The sequence below is a fragment of the Mastigoproctus giganteus genome, chromosome 11, assembly GCF_048544385.1.
Source record: "Mastigoproctus giganteus isolate SK-2022 chromosome 11, ASM4854438v1, whole genome shotgun sequence".
Taxonomy (NCBI): domain Eukaryota; kingdom Metazoa; phylum Arthropoda; class Arachnida; order Uropygi; family Thelyphonidae; genus Mastigoproctus; species Mastigoproctus giganteus.
The window spans coordinates 99327742-99346946 of NC_143585.1; the positions used below are offsets into that span (position 1 = coordinate 99327742).

The following is a 19205-nucleotide window of genomic DNA, read 5'->3' on the forward strand; positions in this document are numbered from 1 at the left end:
AATAGTATTCTTTTACACACATGTAGTGAAATTTTGAACAGTACAATACTGAAATATTTTTTGCTCACCCCTCAGTCCCAATTTTTTTGTCTGTCAAAAATTGATCAACGCCTGAACAGTGTTCTGTATAGTGCTCTCTGGTGTTCTCTGTGATGTACTTACCCTTTTGGAAATCTCGCTTTGTTCTGACGTCATTATTTACCATCATGGCGATCTATGTGTAGGTCGCTAACGTCGAGTTACTAACCTCTTGGTAGCTGTCACAGTAATCATCAGTAGAAATTGCAAAATAACATTGCTGATTTGATTGTGAAAAATGGCTACAGCAGGAAGTTCTTCTAGGACTGAGTTCATTGTTGGAGTTAAGTATAGACTTGTTCGAAAAATTGGAAGTGGTTCTTTTGGCGATATCTACCTTGGAATAAACATCACGAATGGAGAGGTAGGTGCCCTTTCCGAATCACCAGGAGGCGATATAGCTGTTTCCATATCATATGATAGCTATGCCTCTTCTGTTCGCAGTTACCGAATATGTTCGGTGCGATAAGTATTAATATACTTACCATTCATTGTGTTTACATAATATGTATGTTTGACTAGTTCGGTTGTGAGGTGTATTATCTTCTTTCTATAGCGTCTCTTAAAAAATGAATTTAAACTGATTAAAACTACTATTTGTATCTCAGTCCAACACCATATTGCTTTTTAGCTTGAAAAAATAATAAAACTGTGTTAACAGTATGAGGAGGCTAATTAAATGGGCACATAAATATCAAGGTATAAATGACAAACTGCTTATTGAGGTTTATGGAAAATAATAATTAAAACAGTATATTTTTCTCACTGTGAGAAATCTTCCACAATCAGATAATGTTTTAAATATAGTAAAAACGATTTTTTCATGTGACATTTACAGTTGCAGTAAACTCATTTTTGCCAGGTAGAAATACTAACACTATATCTTTTAGAATATGTATAGATATGAATCTATACATATATGAATTAGTACATATATAGTACTATATAGTCTTAAACTCTAATAGATGTTTTGTGTGTTAGGCACCTCTCCATCGTTAATATTGCCCACTCTTTCAGCATTTTCCACAGAACTGGAATAAATGCATAATTTCCAACGTTATATTCTTTGTAGCATAAAACCATCTGTGCATATATTTTACTTTTTTTCCAATCATTAGTAGTAGTAGTAGTGGCATGTGATGCAAGAAAGCAAGTGTATGAGCTTATGCAGCATCAGCCAAAAAAAAAATCACACCATTCCCTCCAAATGCCTGTCCAGTTCCTCTTTAAATTTATTTCACTTATCAACTTCCATGACAGATGGAAGTTTGTTCCAGCAATTAACCACCCGCTGGCTAAAGGCAAATTTCCGCACATCTATTCTACATCTGTCCTTTCTTAATTTGAATTTATGCCCCCTTAGATTCTTAATCTGAACAAGTGGAAGGATCCCATCAGAATTCAGCGTGCTCAACCCATTCAATTAGGCATATATATGATGAATACTCATCTGTTTATTGATGAACTTGGTAAATCTTCTCTCATAGACATGCACACACACACAAAAAAGTAAAAGTAAATATTTCAGTTTAAAGATCAGCAGTAGGGTTAAAATTTATTTCGTTTTTAATTTCAAACTTTTTTTTACAGAATGCATTTTCAGATGACCTGTTTTGCTGATGGGCTGAACTTTGACTACAGCAGCAGCACACTTTATACAGGGTGATTCACTATCAGTGCGACAAACTTGCACGAGGTGTAGAGGGCACAAAGACGAATTGGAATCACATAGCATTGCAGGGTCCGAAATGCCTTCGTCATGTGGTAGAGGACGTTGAACTGGAGGGCGCGTGAACAGCGATCACGCTGGAAGTCAGCATTTGCGAACAGGTTCCCGAGGCAGTAGGATGGATGAGTATTCAAACGTTGAACTGGCCAACATGCACCTTGCGTATGGAGCTGCGGACTGTAACGGGCGCGCTGCTCTGCACTTGTACCAGTAACGTTTCCCACACAGGTGTGCTCCTCATCATATGATTTTAATTGTATGATGAGAAGGTTACGTGAGACTGGTGTTTCACAAGAGGTACCATGAATCGAGAGCGAATGACGAGGACACCAGACAATGAGGAGAATGTCCTACGTCTTGCAGAAGGCAATCCGAGTACGAGTACTCGAGCGATAGGCCAACGATTGGGTATTTCCCAATCCACTGTATGGAGGATACTGTCAACAAACCAAATGAGTTCATACCATCTGCAACGCGTCCAATCATTGGAACCTGCGGATTATCCACTCCGGAGGACTTTTGCTACTTGGTTTCTTGAACAGAAACGGTTCGCGAATGCTGACTTCCAGTGGGATCGCTGTTCACATGACCTCCCGTTCAATGTCCTCTACCTCATGACGAAGGCATTTAGGACCCTGCAATGCTATGTGATTCCGATTCGTCTTTGTGCCGTGCCCCCTACACCTCCTGCAAGTTTGTCGCACTGTTAGTGAATCACCCTGTATGTTCAGTACTATTACTGTATTTAAATAATTATCCATGTATAGCATGAAGTGAATGTATCTATATACAGAAGAACATTTTGCAAAACATTTTGCTGGGTTTTTGTGAAATGCTAAGATTGCAGTAGGAGCCATTAAAAATAAATACAGTACATTAAAATAATAACAGGGCAAGAAATGGCTTCTCACAACCACACAATCCACTATAACAAACTTAAAAGATAAAGAAAAATAAATTATCATATATTTGTCTCCTAGTGTTTTAAATGAAAATTACATTAAATGTGTCATTGAATGTCACACTAAAGTAGCCTAGGATTCAAATTGTAGATGAATAGTTTAGAGTAACTGAAAATGCAGCTTGTTATCATATAATATATGAATACCGACACAGAGGGCCTCAGCTTGAATGTATATAATGGTAAAAGAAATTCTGAGCCAAGTTATCTTGTAGCTGTCAGGAATAGGAAAATTCTGTCCATATGATAACCTTGTTTACTGGCATTGTTATTTTAATTATAGTCTGTGACAGCTGCCCATCTAGTTATACAACAGGCGCAGTATTCAAATTCTGGTGGAGTTCCAGGACACACAGGAATAATTGGATTTTAATTAGCAGACAGAGTGCAGAAGACTCCTGCATCTTTCCAACTAGAGGTCTGCTTGGGCTGGTTTCAGGCTTGGTCGAGATTTTAATAATCATATATTATAACAAAATTATTAAAAATATTTTTGTAATAATATTACAATGAAAATATATTAAAATGAATTTATTTTTTATCAAAGATTTACTAGTTTAACAATTTCAGGCAAATATTAAAAAAGTAAATTCTAAGTGGGAAGCATTCAAGGAATTAATCGTGGATGCTACTAAAAGTTTCATACCTATTAAGAAATATTGTTCAAGGTTTAGGCCTAAATGGTTATCTAATGAGACTCGTAACAGAGAAGAAAAATGCATGGGATGCATATAAATTATCAAGCGACTCAGAAGCGTATGGCAGATATAAGCTAGTCCGTAATCAGGTCACAAAGGAGGTTAGGCAGGCGAAGGCAGATTACGAGAAATCCTTGGCAGAAGATGATAAGAAAAACAGCAAGGATTTCTTTACTTATATAAACTCTAAAAGGAAGAGGATGAATCTGATTGGTCCACTTGACATCGATGGTTCGATTGTTGATGATCCTGCTCAGATAGCAAACAAACTGAATGAGTATTTTGCATCTACATTCACACATGAGGAATTATTAAGGTTTGAAAATGGCAGAAGGTTATCAAATTGTAGCAGGATACTTAATGATTTTGTAATAACTGAAAGCAAAATGGAGGAGAAATTGTTGAAGTTAAACATAAGAAAAGCACCTGGGGGTGGATGGGATCTATCCAGTTATATTAAAGGAGGTGGCAAAGCAACTAAGCAAACCCTTGGCCATAATTATGAGAGCATACTTGAACTCAGGGGAGGTCCCCACGGACTGGAGATGTGCAAATGTATCCCCAATTCACAAAGGGGGATCGAAGGGTGACACGAGTAATTACAGACCAGTTAGTTTAACTTCTGTTCCGGGTAAAATAATGGAGTCACTGGTTAAAGATGCATTGCAGGATCATCTAGACAAGACTGCAGCAATAATTCAGACACAGCATGGGTTTGTTAAGGGAAAGTCTTGTCTGACAAATTTGATAGGATATTATGATGTGGTTACAAAGGAACTGGATGCAAAAAATAATTTTGATATCATATATTTGGATTTCAGGAAAGCTTTTGACACTGTTGCGCATGGAAGACTATTGTACAAATTGGAGCAGAATGGTATTAAGGATAAGTTGCTACAATGGATAAAAGGATGGTTGAGTGGGAGAAGACAGAGGGTGGTAATCAATGGGTGCTGCTCTTTGTGGACTAATGTTATTAGTGGAGTTCCACAGGGCTCTGTGTTGGAGCCACTGTTGTTTTGTATATTTATCAATGATATTGATGAAGGTATATCAGGTTTAGTGTCGAAGTTTGCAGATGATACAAAGGTTGGCAGGCTTGTTAATGACAGTAATGGTAGTATGCTACTGCAACAGGATATAGAAAATTTGGCCAGATGGGCTAAGAAGTGGCAACTGAAGTTTAACCTTGACAAATGCAAAGTACTGCATATGGGTAAAAGTAACCCCAGAGAAACGTACTAACTGTGGTACTACACTTAAGGTGGTAGAAAATGAAAAAGACCTGGGAGTAATTGGGCAGTCAGATATGAAGTTTTCTGAGCAATGCATACAGGCTTCCAGGCCACACCTTGAGTACTGCATACAGGTCTGGAGGCCTCATTTTAGGAAGGATGTAGATTTACTTGAGCGTGTACAGAGAAGGGCAACAAGATTGGTGAGGCGAATGAAGGGATCCTCTTACCAAGAGAGGCTTAAGTTCTACAAATTGCAGTGGCTGGAGACTAGGCACCTGAGCAGTGATCTGATTGAGGTATATAAGGCCTTGAATGGGTTGAGCTCACTGAATTCTGATGGGATCCTTCCATTTGTTCAGATTACGAACCTAAGGGGGCATAAATTCAAATTAAGAAAAGACAGATGTAGAATAGATGTGCAGAAATTTGCCTTTAGCCAGCGGGTGGTTAATTGCTAGAACAAACTTCCATCTGTCGTTGTGGAAGTTGACAGGTTAAATAAATTTAAGGAGGAACTGGACAGGCATTTGGAGGGAATGGTGTGATATTTTTTTTTTTTTTTTTTTGGCCTGATGCTGCATAAGTTCATACACTTGCTTTCTTGCATTACATGCCACTATTACTATTACTATATTGTTTTAAGTATTAGTATTAGTAATGGCCGCATGGTGCAAGAAAACCTATGGCTTATGCTGCAGCATGCGGCATACATTTACATTATTAATTTATGTATTTGAGTACTCTCATACCAGTTTTGGTGGTTAGTTATTTCCAAGTGGTTTAGCTCACGTTAGTGTCGCTGCATAAATAAATAGCTGTTTTTTTGTAGTTTCAGTATAGAACTCCTAGCCCAGTACTGGGACTATACGAAAAGTAATAATGACAATCTTGTATTTCCCAGTACCAAAACCATAAGTTCGATAGACAACGAGATTATGACTTTAGGTTTTTTAATATTTCTGAAGTTAATGAGAATAAAAAGAAATTATTATTATTATTGATAGTAGTAGCAGTTATTATGATTAGTAGTTATATAGTAGAATAGGGTTAGTACGATAAAAATTTGAATTTTAGTTGGGTAAGGATAACACGTTTGGATTCACCCTCAGACTTGGACCAGGTTGGTTAGAACAGTTAAACCAGATTGGTAAATTAAAAAATTTTGGCCCATGCCAACCTCTTCTTCTATCCGTGCCATTCATTTAATATATGCAGCCCATAAATCCTTTACTCGTCAAAACAGTATATGAAAATGTAATGACATTAGCAAGATGAGATCATTAATAACTTCTGCTTATTAAACTCATGTCCCAATTATGGAATACTATTAGAATACTATGGAATACTATTACAGATTAGGTGCACTGACATCACTTCTTTGTCTAATCATGGGTGAAGAACTTCCTCATTGCCATGCCTGTCAGATCCTACTAACACTCCAGAATTTCATATTAAATTTGCCAAACTGTTAGAGAACATAATATCACACGTCAGTTAATGCAAAGGACAACTTACCATTAGTTGCTGGTATGTTCTGAATTTCTTGGAGGCAGGAAGCATTAAGGTGGCTCCTGAGAACCAATTTAATTTGTTTCCCATAAGGAGTGGAGTTTACGATAAATCAGTCAGTACAAATGTTAATAGATTTAGCAGTATTAATTGTATTAATCATGTTTTCACCTATCCCATGTTGGTTTGTTTACGTTTGTTCTCCATATCAGCGTAGTCCTATGACGCAACATATTGTTACCTGCCACTTGTTTGAAGAGGTTTTGATTCAGTTCCTTTTAATAACTGGAGGAATTTCTGAAGTTTTCTTCAGTCAAAGCTGTAGTTAGCTAACCCAGGTTTCCCCAATCGGGGTTAGCAACTACACCCTTCACTGTAGGGATTCTCTCTGTGAGTTGTTCCAGGTTTTCTAGCCCTCAAATATGCAGTTTGGCTTGTGAACAACATTCTTCTGCAGACATACATTACATAGATATGAGCAACAAGCTTTAGTGACATTAAAATAATAATCTGAATTTATCCTAGTTAAGTAAGGGAGGCAGAGGAAAGTTACTTTAGTTCCCTCTCCTTGCTGAGGATATAACAGCCCTCATAAGTGAGGGTCCTAATGTTGCAAAAATTAGTCTTAGCTACAAGAGGTTAAACTATTACTGTATTCCAATTTTGAATTATTCATAATAAAGATATATATAGTTTTATATACTTGCTGCTTTTGCTAGTTTGCTACCAGTAATTTTGGAACTTTTTAAGATGTAAACAAAAATTATTTTGAATTAGGACTTTTTGAGTATGTTGATTATACTTTACAGGTTCTTATATTTTATTTTAATAGTATCCCCTGTATTTTACAAAATTGGGAGATAGTAGTAGTAGTAGTAGTGGCACATGATGCAAGAAAGCAAGTGTAGGAGCTTATGCAGCATCAGCCAAAAAAAAAAAAAAAAAAAAAAAAAAAAAGATGACATAAAAAGTTACAAAATTTAGTAGTACTTTGGTTTGGCTAAATCACGCAATTGAATGAGTTGTTCCACATGTAGTAATATTATTTAATATAATTATTTAATACTAATTTTCAGTGATTACTTGTCTTGAGCCCAAAAGTATTAGATAAATCATATAAGATTGCTAAGGAGGAAATGGGTGGAAAACAGGACAGTGAGTGACTGCCTGGTGGTTTCTCATGACTGTGGTCTGTTGGCCAATTTGAACACATCTGACTGATCTGGTCCACTAAGTGGATTGCACTGAATGCTCTGGTTCAAAATGAGATAACTTTATTAAGGGACTTAAGTGTAAGGGAAACATGGTATGTTTTCTGAAAAAAAGAGATAGTATAGAAACAAACTGTTTGCTTTGAACAAAGATTGAGGGTGTTAAACTGGTTGGTTTTTAAACCAGCTTTAGTTGTACCAGTGATAGCCTGTTCTTTGCATGTACACTTGTTTAATGAGATAAAAAGTTTTCCCATTTATATTGTTAAAAGTTGGAAATAAATAAATTCAAACTTGTTGTTCATTCTCTGGTGCTACCTTTATTTTCAATCTTTTGTGAATACAACTGTGAAAAATCCATTTTTTTATATAAAAAAACAAATATTTATTATTATTTTTTTAATTAAAATACCTCTGCAGTGCTCTGGACATGTTTTTGCCCTGTCTTATTTGAATATGTCATATGAAAATTCATTTGGAAACCCCATATGCTTCAACAATTGTACATTATCCAGACTGTTCTCTGACATGAAGCAAGATTGCATGATTGCTAATTTTAAGTTAATGTTCGTCAGCATATGCATGTATTTATCAAGGCTTAACTTGGCCCTGCATTTTTGCTTTTTGCACAATAACTACCAATATTTCTGGAATTTTCAATTGAAATATCGAAGTACTTTCATTAAAGGTAATTGAGTTTCAGCTGTGTGGACCATGTAAATGAATAGCACGACATTGCTGAAGGTTGTGCAGGATCTTTGAGACCCTGTGCACTCAGCTCAGGATAAGGGGACTACAGTGAGTTTAACTATACATGTGGGTACTAATGATTTCAAGTATACACAAACTGTGGATTTGATGCAGAAGTATAAGGCTATGCCACAAGCGAGGTCAAAGTGTTCTTGTTTCTACTGTTATTTCCAGATATTACAAGAGGGGACTTATGATTGAGTGCTTTGTTAGTTAACTCCAGACTTTATGGCCTCTGCAAGGTTTATGTGGACAATATTTCTCAGCTTGGCTTACCCTAATTGGTAAAAAGAATTATTTAATAAAGATAGCAATCATTTGAACAGAGGTGTAAGGGCTTTTGCTGAAGTCGTAGAGAAGGTATTAAGTGTTCTTTATAATCAAAAATGGTTATGAGTTCAGGGCACACAGAAGCCTACAGTAAGTATAAAATGGTGTTTTCATCAAGTTAATAAGCGGGTTAGACATGCTGAGGCAGATTAAAAGAGGCGTCTTTAGCTACAAGTGCAAAGAAAAGTATCGAAGAAGTCTTTGCTTATGTTAATGCCAGAAGGAAAATGATGAATTGTATTGGTCCACTGGATATACATGGCATAACTATTGCAGATCCTATTCAGGTTGCTGACAAAAGGAATAAATATTTTGCATCTATGTTCATACCAAAGACGTCTTTAGGGGTAGGGATACCAGATGTTTACCTAATTCCGATAGTGAGTTAGACTTTATGATAACTGAGAAATGGTTAAACAACTTTTCCCCTAATTTGAATTAATGATTTCAAGTTCTGGAATCATAACTGAAAATTTTGTATTCATTCCTTTTTATTTTTCCCTTAGAGCTTATATACCTCTATCAATTCCCCTATAAGATGCCTAGTTAGAAATCTCTGTAGCCCTCATATTCAAAGTCATTCCTCATATAGGCCTTTCACTGTTCTCACCAAGTATGTTTCTTGTTTTTGGCTCTTTTAATGAAGCCACATGTATTTCTTAGATACAGTCTTCTCCATATTTGGATGCAGTATTCCAAATGCAATCTTACAATTGCTTTTACAGTTGCGAGTATGACCTCCCTATCTCTATAAGCAAATGTTCCAAAAATCATTGATTGGGTGCCATGTCACTACTTGCCACCTCTCTACACTGCACAGAGAAATTCATATCCACCTGTATTGTAATCCCACAGCAGTGACAAATCTCTTTCTTCATCTACTTTTTTTAATTCATAAGTTAAGTTATTTTGGGGTTGCTGTTTCCAAAGCATAAGACCTTGCATTTTGCTCCATTAAAACATTCTGCTACTTCTCTGACCATCCCAAAGCCTATCTAAGTCATTCTGAAATGGCACAGATCATTAACTACTATTACAATCTTGACATAATTTGAAAATTGTCTCTGGCTTGACATCACATCCTCTATCCCTTCAGCGTCATTTAAGAAAATCAGAAACAATAGTGGTCCCATTCATGATCCTTTTCAATCTGAAGGGTAACCATTAATCATAATTCCTTCTGCCCTGCAATCCATATAAGGATCCTCCTGGTAATCCCAACATGTTTCATCTTATACAGTAAGCTGAACCATGTTGGGATCACAGGGAAGATGTTTCAACTAGCATTAGCATTAGCAAGGGCACATGATGCAAGAAAGCAAGCTTAAATAGCATCAGCCAAAAAAAACAAACACACTCTTCTCATTTCACCCATCCGCTCGCTCCAAATGTTTGTCTAGTTCTGCCTTGAATCTGTTTAAGCTATCAACTTCTACAACAACAGATGGAAGTTTGTTCAAGCAATCAACCACCCACTGGCTAAAGACAAACTTCTGCTCATCTATTCTACAACAGTCTTTCCTCAATTTGAATTTATGCCCTCTCAGGTGATTATTCTGAGCAAGAGGAAAAATCCCAGCAGCATTGAGCATGCTCAAACCATTCAAAGCTTTATACATCTCAATCAGATCACCAGCAGGTGCCTAGTCTCCAGACACTGTAATTTGCAAAACTGAAGCATTTCTTCGTAAAAGCAACCCTTTGTTCCATTCAGTAATCTTGTTGCCCTTCTCTGTACTCGTTCCAACAGCTCTACATCCTTCTTAAAATGAGGCCTCCAGACCTGTATACAGTACTCAAGGTGTGGCCTGACCATTGCCTTATACAAGGGGATAATCACCTCCTTATCCCTGCTAGAAAAATTCCTGTATATCATTGACAAGACACCATGAGCTACTATTGCAGACCATCTGCACTGCTCAGAAAACTTCATATCTGCCTGCACAATTACCCCCAGGTCCTTTTCACTCTCTAAACTGTCAGTGTGGTACCACATGGTTGATACGTTACTCTGGGGTTACTGCTTCCTATATGTAGTACTTTACATTTGTCAATGTTAAACTTCAATTGCCACCTCTCAGCCCATCTGCTCAACTTATATAGTATATAGAATGTTTATAAATTGCCAGGCCCACAGAAACCTACAGCAAGTATAAATGAGTGGCAGCCAAGTTACTAATAGGCTTATACATCCTAAGGCAGATTATGAGAAGTCTTTGGCTAAGAATACAAAGGAAAGTAGTAAAGCAGCTTTTGCTTTGTTAGCACTAGAAGGAAAGTGATAAACCTGCATTGGTCAAATGGATATGAATGGCATAACTATTTATTACCTTTTTCAGGTTGCTGACAAACTAATAAATATTTTTCATATGCATTTGTGCATTCAGAAGTCTTTAGGGTTTTTTGGGGATATTAGATGTAAACTTAATTCTAAATAGGAGTTAAATGATTTTATATACTGAGTGGCAGTTAGAAGATATACCAAATGCTTATGCCCCAGATAATCTGGGGCTTGTATTTGAAGAATGAGGCTATTCGTGGCAGCTGTTAGTTTGCCAGTTCAGATTTAGGACATTTGTTTGTGATAATATTGATATTCCTTGTTAAACAGACACTATAATTTGATAAAGGAATAGTTCTAAGCACCTTAATTTTGCAGTTCTTTATTTTTTATATTATTTGTATTAATATGCTTGTATTCGGTTTTTAAATCGATCCAGCCAACCATTGTTACATACAAAATCGTTGTGTCCAAATTGTTTAGCAAATTTTACAATACACTTAATATTAAACACGATTTATTTCTCTGTAATTAAAAACAGATAGTATGAATCAGAGCTGAAATACTCAATATGTTCTATGTTGATATTAATATTTGTAAAATAATAAGAGGAGTTTACCTCAATATAGTATGTAGAACACTTCTGTATGATACTCTCCAGAAATTAAAACGAAAAAATCGAAAACTTACATTAGAGTAAAAAATAAATAATTAAAAACTAATTTAACACAATTCAAATCAATTAAAAATTAAAAATAATCTAACGAAAATATTCAAAACAATTTTCTTTCCTGAAGCTGACAACGCTTTTCGACCGTATGTCGTGATCACAGGAATGAAAATTACCGAATAGGGTTGAACCTGAAACTTAAATAGTGATTATTTGTCTTCACGGCACCTCCGTAGCCAGGTGGGAAGGAGCAGCAGTGTGTAGCACACGCTTCTTGATTAGACCTGGGTTCGAGCCAGTCACCACCAAATATGGAGGATGCGGAAAGGTTAGAGGATGACCACCGCATATCCCGGAGCAATATGGCCTTAGTTGCTAATGCTCCTAAAAACCAAAATAACAATAACAATTTGTCTTCGCGCATGCACGTAAAGGTCCATGCATTGGAGATCAAATATGGCCGAACATTAACAGAATTCTTGTGTAATTTAATTTCTACAGTTTCTGCAATTAATAGTTGCGTATAATTATGTTGAACATTAAGTATTTTGGCCTTGTTAAATAAAAAAGTATGTTTTTCGTTAATGGCATGAAAGGCTAATTCTGATGCTGCTGAACGAGAAGCACGAACTGAGGCTTCATGTTGATTTACACGAATATTCAGAGAAAATCGCGTCGAACCTTGGTAAGACACGTCGCAATCACCGCAAGGAACATTGTATACCAGATCATTAATTTGTGTTGCGAATGCAGAAAGAACCGATCAATTGTTCAATATAGTTTGTAATTTCCGTATTGGCCTGGCCACAATTTTAAATTCGGTATCTTTAAAGAATCTATTAAGCTGTTTGTGCCACTGTTCAACATATGAGACAGAAATAAAGTATTTTATAATATTACTATTGTTGGTTGGTGTGGTATTTTGTATCCTATCCTTAGCCTGTACCCTAATTCGGTTTATTGTGGCAAGGGGATAACCCCTGTTTAAGAACTTGCTAGTTAATATTTGTATTTCTGAGCCCAAAGCAGATTCTGTCATTGAATATTTATAGGCATTTAGAAATTGATTAAAGATAATTGATCTTTTGTAGGTGAACGGGTGATAGCTATTATAATGTAGAAGCATACCGGTGTTTGTAGGTTTTCGATAGATGCTAAATTGGATTTTATTCGAGTCCCGAGTAAGCATGAAATTTAGAAAGTTTAATGACTTTGTATCTGTATCCTCCCTTTCCAATGTAAATTCAAGTCTAGAATGAATATTATTAATCGAATGTAAAATGTCTTGGATAGTACTACTATCAGTAATAACTAGAACATCATCTAAATACCTCCCATAGTATGTGATACGGGGTCGAAAAGGTGTCAAATGTATATGCTCAATCATTGAGAGATCTCTGACATTAAGCCGCTCAGGCTCAAAACCATTGGCAATCCAAAAATTTGTTTGTACACCTTGTCTCAAAAGTTGATGTAGTTGGCCTCAACTAACAGTTTAATTAAGTGAAAAATTTCCTTAATTAAACTGTTAGTTGAGGCCAACTATATCACCTTTCATTCTAGTGAAAACTATATCATCTTTCATTCACCTTTCATTATAATATTCATTTTAGACTCAAATTTACATTGGAAAGGGAGAATACGGATACAAAGTCATTAAACTTTCTAAATTTCATGCTTACTCGGGACTCGAATAAAATCCATTTTAGCATCTATCGAAAACCTACAAATACCAGTATGCTTCTACATTATAATAGCTATCACTCATTCACCTACAAAAGATCAATTATCTTTAATCAATTTCTAAATGCCTATAAATATTCAACGACAGAATTTGCTTTGGACTCAGAAATACAAATATTAACTAGCAAGTTCTTAAACAGGGGTTATCCCCTTGCCACAATAAACCAAATTAGGGTACAGGATAAGGATAGGATACAAAATACTACACCAACCAACAATAGTAATATCAAAAAATACTTTATTTCTGTCCCATATGTTGAACAGTGGCACAAACAGCTTAATAGATTCTTTAAAGATACTGAATTTAAAATTGTGGCCAGGCCAATACGAAAATTACACACTATACTGAACAATCACTTGGTTCTTTCGGCGTTCACAACACAAATTAATGATCTGGTATACAACATTTCTTGCAGTGATTGCGACTTGTCTTGCCAAGGTTCGACGTGATTTTCTCTGAATATTTGCGTAAATCAACATGAAGCCTCTCATTCAGCAGCATCAGAATTAGCCTTTCATGCCATTAACGAAAAACATACTTTTTTATTTAACGAGGCCAAAATACTTAATGTTCAACTTAATTATACATAACTATTAATTGCAGAAACCATAGAAATTAAATTACAAGAGAATTCTGTTAATGTTCGGTGGCCATATTTGATCTCTGATGCGTGGACCTTTACGCGCATGTGCGAAGACAAATAATCACTATTTAAGTTTCGGGTTCAACCCTATTCGGTAATTTTCATTCCTGTGATCACGACATATGGGCGGAAAGCATTGTCAGCTTCAGGATCATTTTGAATATTTTCATTAGATTCTTTTTAATTTTTAATTGTGTTAAATTTATTTGAATTGTTGAGAGAAAAAATATAGATACGTATAATTATAACCCAGTTTAATGTAATAATAAAAATATACTAATAAGTAACAGGCAGTAGCTTTCAAGACTAACGAATCTCTTTTTCAACTCGTTACTATTTGAATTGTGTTAAATTGGTTTTTAATTATTTTTTTTTTCTCTAATGTAATTTTTGATTTTTTCGTTTTAATTTCTGGAGAGTTATCATATGGAAGTGTTCTACATACTATATTGAGGTAAACCCCTCTTATTATTTTACAAATTGTAATTAAAAACAATACTATTTAATAATAAACACTATTTCAATTAGTCTATTTTTGAATCTTAAAATTGATGTTTCTTTTAAAGATTTCACTTTGATATTTCTTAAGTTTCTCCTTAAAACAGTCAACACTTTAAAAGTCTCATTACTTGCCTCAGCAACTGAGGCAAGTAATGAGTTGCTTCAAAAAAATTGACTAATGTGTTTATTGCACCTTGAGCTTGTGAGTTTGTTGGCACTAATTTTGATTCACTTTGAATTATCATCACAATCATCGTCTTTACCATCGTCGTTATCTTTGTTGAGCACAGCATTTACAATGTCACTCTCTGTAGGAAGACCAGTAGTTAATAAGTTGTCATTGACTCATACAAATTCATCGACGTTATCTGTATTCAAACCTACAACAATGTTACATAGAAACCATTCGGGTAATGGTAAGTTTTCTTTGTTTCCCTCTTCTTTTTAAATTTAATTTAAATTTAATTTGAATTTAATTTAGATTTCTTGAAGCAATTCGATATGGTTGTCAATGTAACGTTCCACAGATCATTCAATAAATTTATAGCATCCGATATCGATATAGACTCGGTAAATTTCTGTTCTCTTTGACTGATCAGATGTAGAACTAGAAACCTTTTGTAAAAATCCTTTCAAACTCTTGATTACACCTGTGTACATTGGTTGTAAAATTGATGTCGCATTGGGAGGCAGAAACAGTAGCTTAATGTTGGACAAATTTTGATTCTGGCGATGTTCGGCACACAGTTATCAACTAAAAATAAATATTTTTCTTCTTTTTGAATAGCTCCTTATTCCAATCATTTATGTATTCCCGAAAAGTATCCGAAGTCATCCAAGCTTTCTTGTTTGCAGTGTAATCCACAGGAAGTTCCTTACGTTTTTGAAACACCGAGGATTTAACGATTTTCCAATAACAAATAGTTTTGTTTTATCAGTTCCTGTCATATTTATGCATACGAGCACCGTCAAGCGAGCCTTTGATTTTTTTTTTCCAACAACACATTTTTCCCCTTTGAATTTAAATGTATTATCAAGTGTCAAATTATAAAAAAAAGTCTTTCATCGATGTTGTAGTAGTAGTAATATAAGCATGTGATAAACAGGTAGTAAACTTGATCTTCTTGCATTTTGCTATATTCTATGGAATTCTGTGGGTTTTCATTTTATTATGGTGAAATGTGTTTCCCCTTCCATGAAATATTCAATCATATAAAAAACATAAATACATTTTCAGAAACTCATTACTCCATATCTCACTTTCACATATCGTGTATGTTGCTACTTGTTCTTTGTGTTCTTTGTTATTTATTAAAGTGGAAATATCTATATTTCAAGGTTTTATTATTATTGGATAATGTGCCAGGCCATCCAAAAGGTTTAAGTCATCTAAATGTTGAAGTAATGTTCCTACCACCTAATACAACTTCTTTAAGTTAGCCATCAGATCAAGGCATTATATCTACCTTTAAAACTCATTACATCAGAAAATCATTGCAATGGATTTTGGAAAAAATTGATTCCGAATCTATTGAAGTGATGGAGGCATGGAAACATTTCTCAATTGTAGACTGTATTGGAATCATAGCTTTATCGCTCACAGAAGTAAAATTGTCAACATTAAATTCATGTTGGAAAAATGTATGGCCAGAGTCAGTTCATTCAGGAAATATGGTCGAACCGGCAGAAAACAGAATTGGTGCAATAGTAGAACTTGCTAAGTTGGTAGGAGAGGAATGTTTTTATGATGTGACTACTGAAGACGTTCAAGAATTACTGGTAGAAAAAGAGGCTAGCGAAGCAGATTAAGTGGAAATGGTACCGGAGGTAAACCAAATCAATTCAGAGGATTATAGCACAGATAAAAATTCTGAAGTTCAAATTTTACACTAAAAACCTTACAAGAAGGCATAAACTTGCACTTCAGGATCATCTAGACAAAGATGCACTTCAGGATCATCTAGACAAGACTGCAGCAATAATTCAGACACAGAATGGGTTTATTAAGGGAAAATATTGTCTGGCAAATTTGATTGGTTATTATGATGTGGTTACAAAGGAACTGGATGCAAAAAATAATTTTGATATCATATACTTGGATTTCAGGAAAGCCTTTGACACTGTTGCACATGGAAGACTACTGTACAAATTGGAGCATAATGGTATTAAGGGTAAATTGCTACAATGGATAAAAGGATGGTTGAGTGGGAGAAGACAGAGGGTGGTAATCAATGGGTGTTGCTCTTCGTGAACTAATGTTATTAGTGGAGTTCCACAGGGCTCTGTGTTGGATCCACTGTTGTTTTGTATATTTATCAATGATATTGATGAAGGTATATCAGGTTTAGTGTCAAAGTTTGCAGATGATACAAAGGTTGGCAGGGTTGGTAATGACAGTAATGGTAGTGTGCTACTGCAACAGGATCTAGAAAATTTGGGCAGATGTGCTGAGAAGTGGCAACCTAAGTTTAACCTTGACAAATGCAAAGTACTGCATATGGGTAGAAGTAACGCTAGAGAAACTTACCAACTGTGTGGTACTACACTTAAGGTGGTAGAAAATGAAAAAGACCTGGGAGTAATTGTGCAGTCAGATATGAAGTTTTCTGAGCAATGCAGACAGGCTGCCAGGGCAGGTCATGGGGTTTTGTTAATGAAAAATAGGAATTTTGCTAGCAGGGAAAAGGAGGTGATTGTCCCTCTGTATAAGGCAGTGGTCAGGCCACGCCTTGAGTACTGCATACAGGTCTGGAGGCCTCATTTTAGGAAGGATGTGGATTTGCTTGAGCGTGTATAGAGAAGGGCAACAAGATTGGTGAGGGGAATGAAGGGATCCTCTTACCAAGAGAGGGTTAAGTTCTGCAAATTGCAGTGGCTGGAGACTAGGCACCTGTGCGGTGAAATAGTTTGAGGTGTATAAGGCCTTGAATGGATTGAGCATGCTGAATTCTAATGGGATTCTTCCACTTGTTCAGATTATGAAGCTAAGGGGCCTAAATTTAAATTAAGGAAAAAACAGATGTAGAATAGATGTGCAGAAATTTGCATTTAGCCAGCGGGTGGTTAATTGCTGGAACAAACTTCCATCTGTCATTGTGGAAATTGATAGGTTAAATAAATTTAAGGATGAACTGAACAAACATTTAGAGGGAATGGTTGTGCGAATTTTTTTTTTTTTTTGGCTGATGCTGCATAAGCTGATACACTTGCTTTCTTGTATCACATGCCACTAGTACTACTACTAATGTGTATGAAAAATATTAATATATTACTATTGCAGGAACCATATACCTATGATGGGCAGGTTAAGCAATTTCTCTTAAATTTTCAAATTATATAAGATATTGAAAATGTTCATGATGCTGTAATAATAAAAAAATACAGATATGTGGTATATGTGTGTCAAAATAACTTTGAAATCTAGTGTTATTTATTTGGTAAGTTTATATTGCCATTTTCAAAAGGATATTACAAGTTATTTAGAATATATAGAGAAAGTATTCACCCGCTGGATTCTTTAAGTAGGATTGCTAATGCAAACTAAGCCTTTTTTGCAGTGGTGAGTTTATGTATGACAAGGAAGAGCAATTAGAAAAATTAATCAATATACTTGGAGTGGTTTGGACAGTTATCAACTTATAGTTCTGCATGGCCAGTCATACATTGCTATAACTTTGTATATATCATTAGTAGAGTTTATTGAGGATTGGAAAGTAAATGAATCGTGGACCACCTTTTAACATTAAACACAGATATGGAAGCATCATCGGCTGTCAGTTGGAAAAATTGAAAGATTTGTGATTAAATTAATAAACTGGTAAACCTTTGGTTGAATATGTGCAGCTATTGCAGAACACTCTTTGTTTGAAAGGGGAAAGATGGGGAGGTATGACAGTGAATGATAAAGTCATTGAAGGTGGACTTGTTAAAATTCCTAAAAGTTCCAATTATACTGTTGGGAAAAAATAACTACCCATTTTAAAAATGAAATGACTAATGTGCAAATTGAAAAAAGGCATTTAATGTTACACTCAGTGTTTGAAAATGATCTCGCCTAAATGGCCACAACCAATATTAACAGTCTTCCACTTGTATTCTCACATTAATGTTTCTGGTGATATGTTTTCAATTTTCATCACTGTTTTGTTTCAGTTGCTTCTTAGTTAAGAGACAGTTTGGTGTGACATAAGAATTGGGAAAGCAAAAATGAGAGTAGGACTGTGTTATAGGCCTGATGATTGTAACAAACAACTATACAGAAATATTGGGTCATTAAATCAGAATGTCTTTATAATAGAGGAATTTAACTTTTCACTTATTGACTGGAACTTATGGATTGGTTATTCACATGCTAGAAAGAATTTTGTGGATTTATTGGATGACTGTTTTCTACAGCAGAAGCAACAAGAGGAAGAAATATTTTGATCTAATTATCATGACCGATTCTTCATGCATTAAAAACTTGCAGGTAAAAGATCCCTCTAGGCAGTAGCCATTACAGTGTGCTGATGTGGTATTTACTTAAAGAAAATTACTATCAAGAGTAAAGGGAAGGGCTTTTGCAATCTTAAGGGTGACTGTAATGGGCTCAGACAGTTCTTAAATTCTATACAGTGGGACCATCTGATGGTGTTATCAGCTGCAAATTCTAAATGGGAACCATTCAGGGAAGTAATCGTAGAAGCTACTTAGATTTTCATACCAACTAAGAAATATCTTTCCGGACCTAGATGTATGTCAGGTGAACTGATGAGACTTGTGGTAGGGAAGAAAAATGCATGGGATGCATATAAATTATCAGGTGATACAGAAGCCTCGGGTAGATATAAACTAGTCTGTAATCAAGTCACAAAGAAGGTTAG

At 35.4% G+C, this 19205-nt stretch overlaps 1 protein-coding gene across 1 annotated transcript in view; it reads left to right on the forward strand.

Moving 5' to 3' along the window:
• Positions 1 to 235: 235 nt before the first annotated feature.
• Positions 236 to 19205, forward strand: part of LOC150078289 (casein kinase I-like) — a 158408-nt gene continuing 139438 nt past the window's right edge. The window contains exon 1 of the mRNA XM_090385224.1: positions 236 to 442. Within this exon, the coding sequence (XP_090241350.1) occupies positions 317 to 442 (126 nt within the window). The 5' untranslated portion in view covers positions 236 to 316. The remainder of the gene's footprint in view (positions 443 to 19205) is intronic.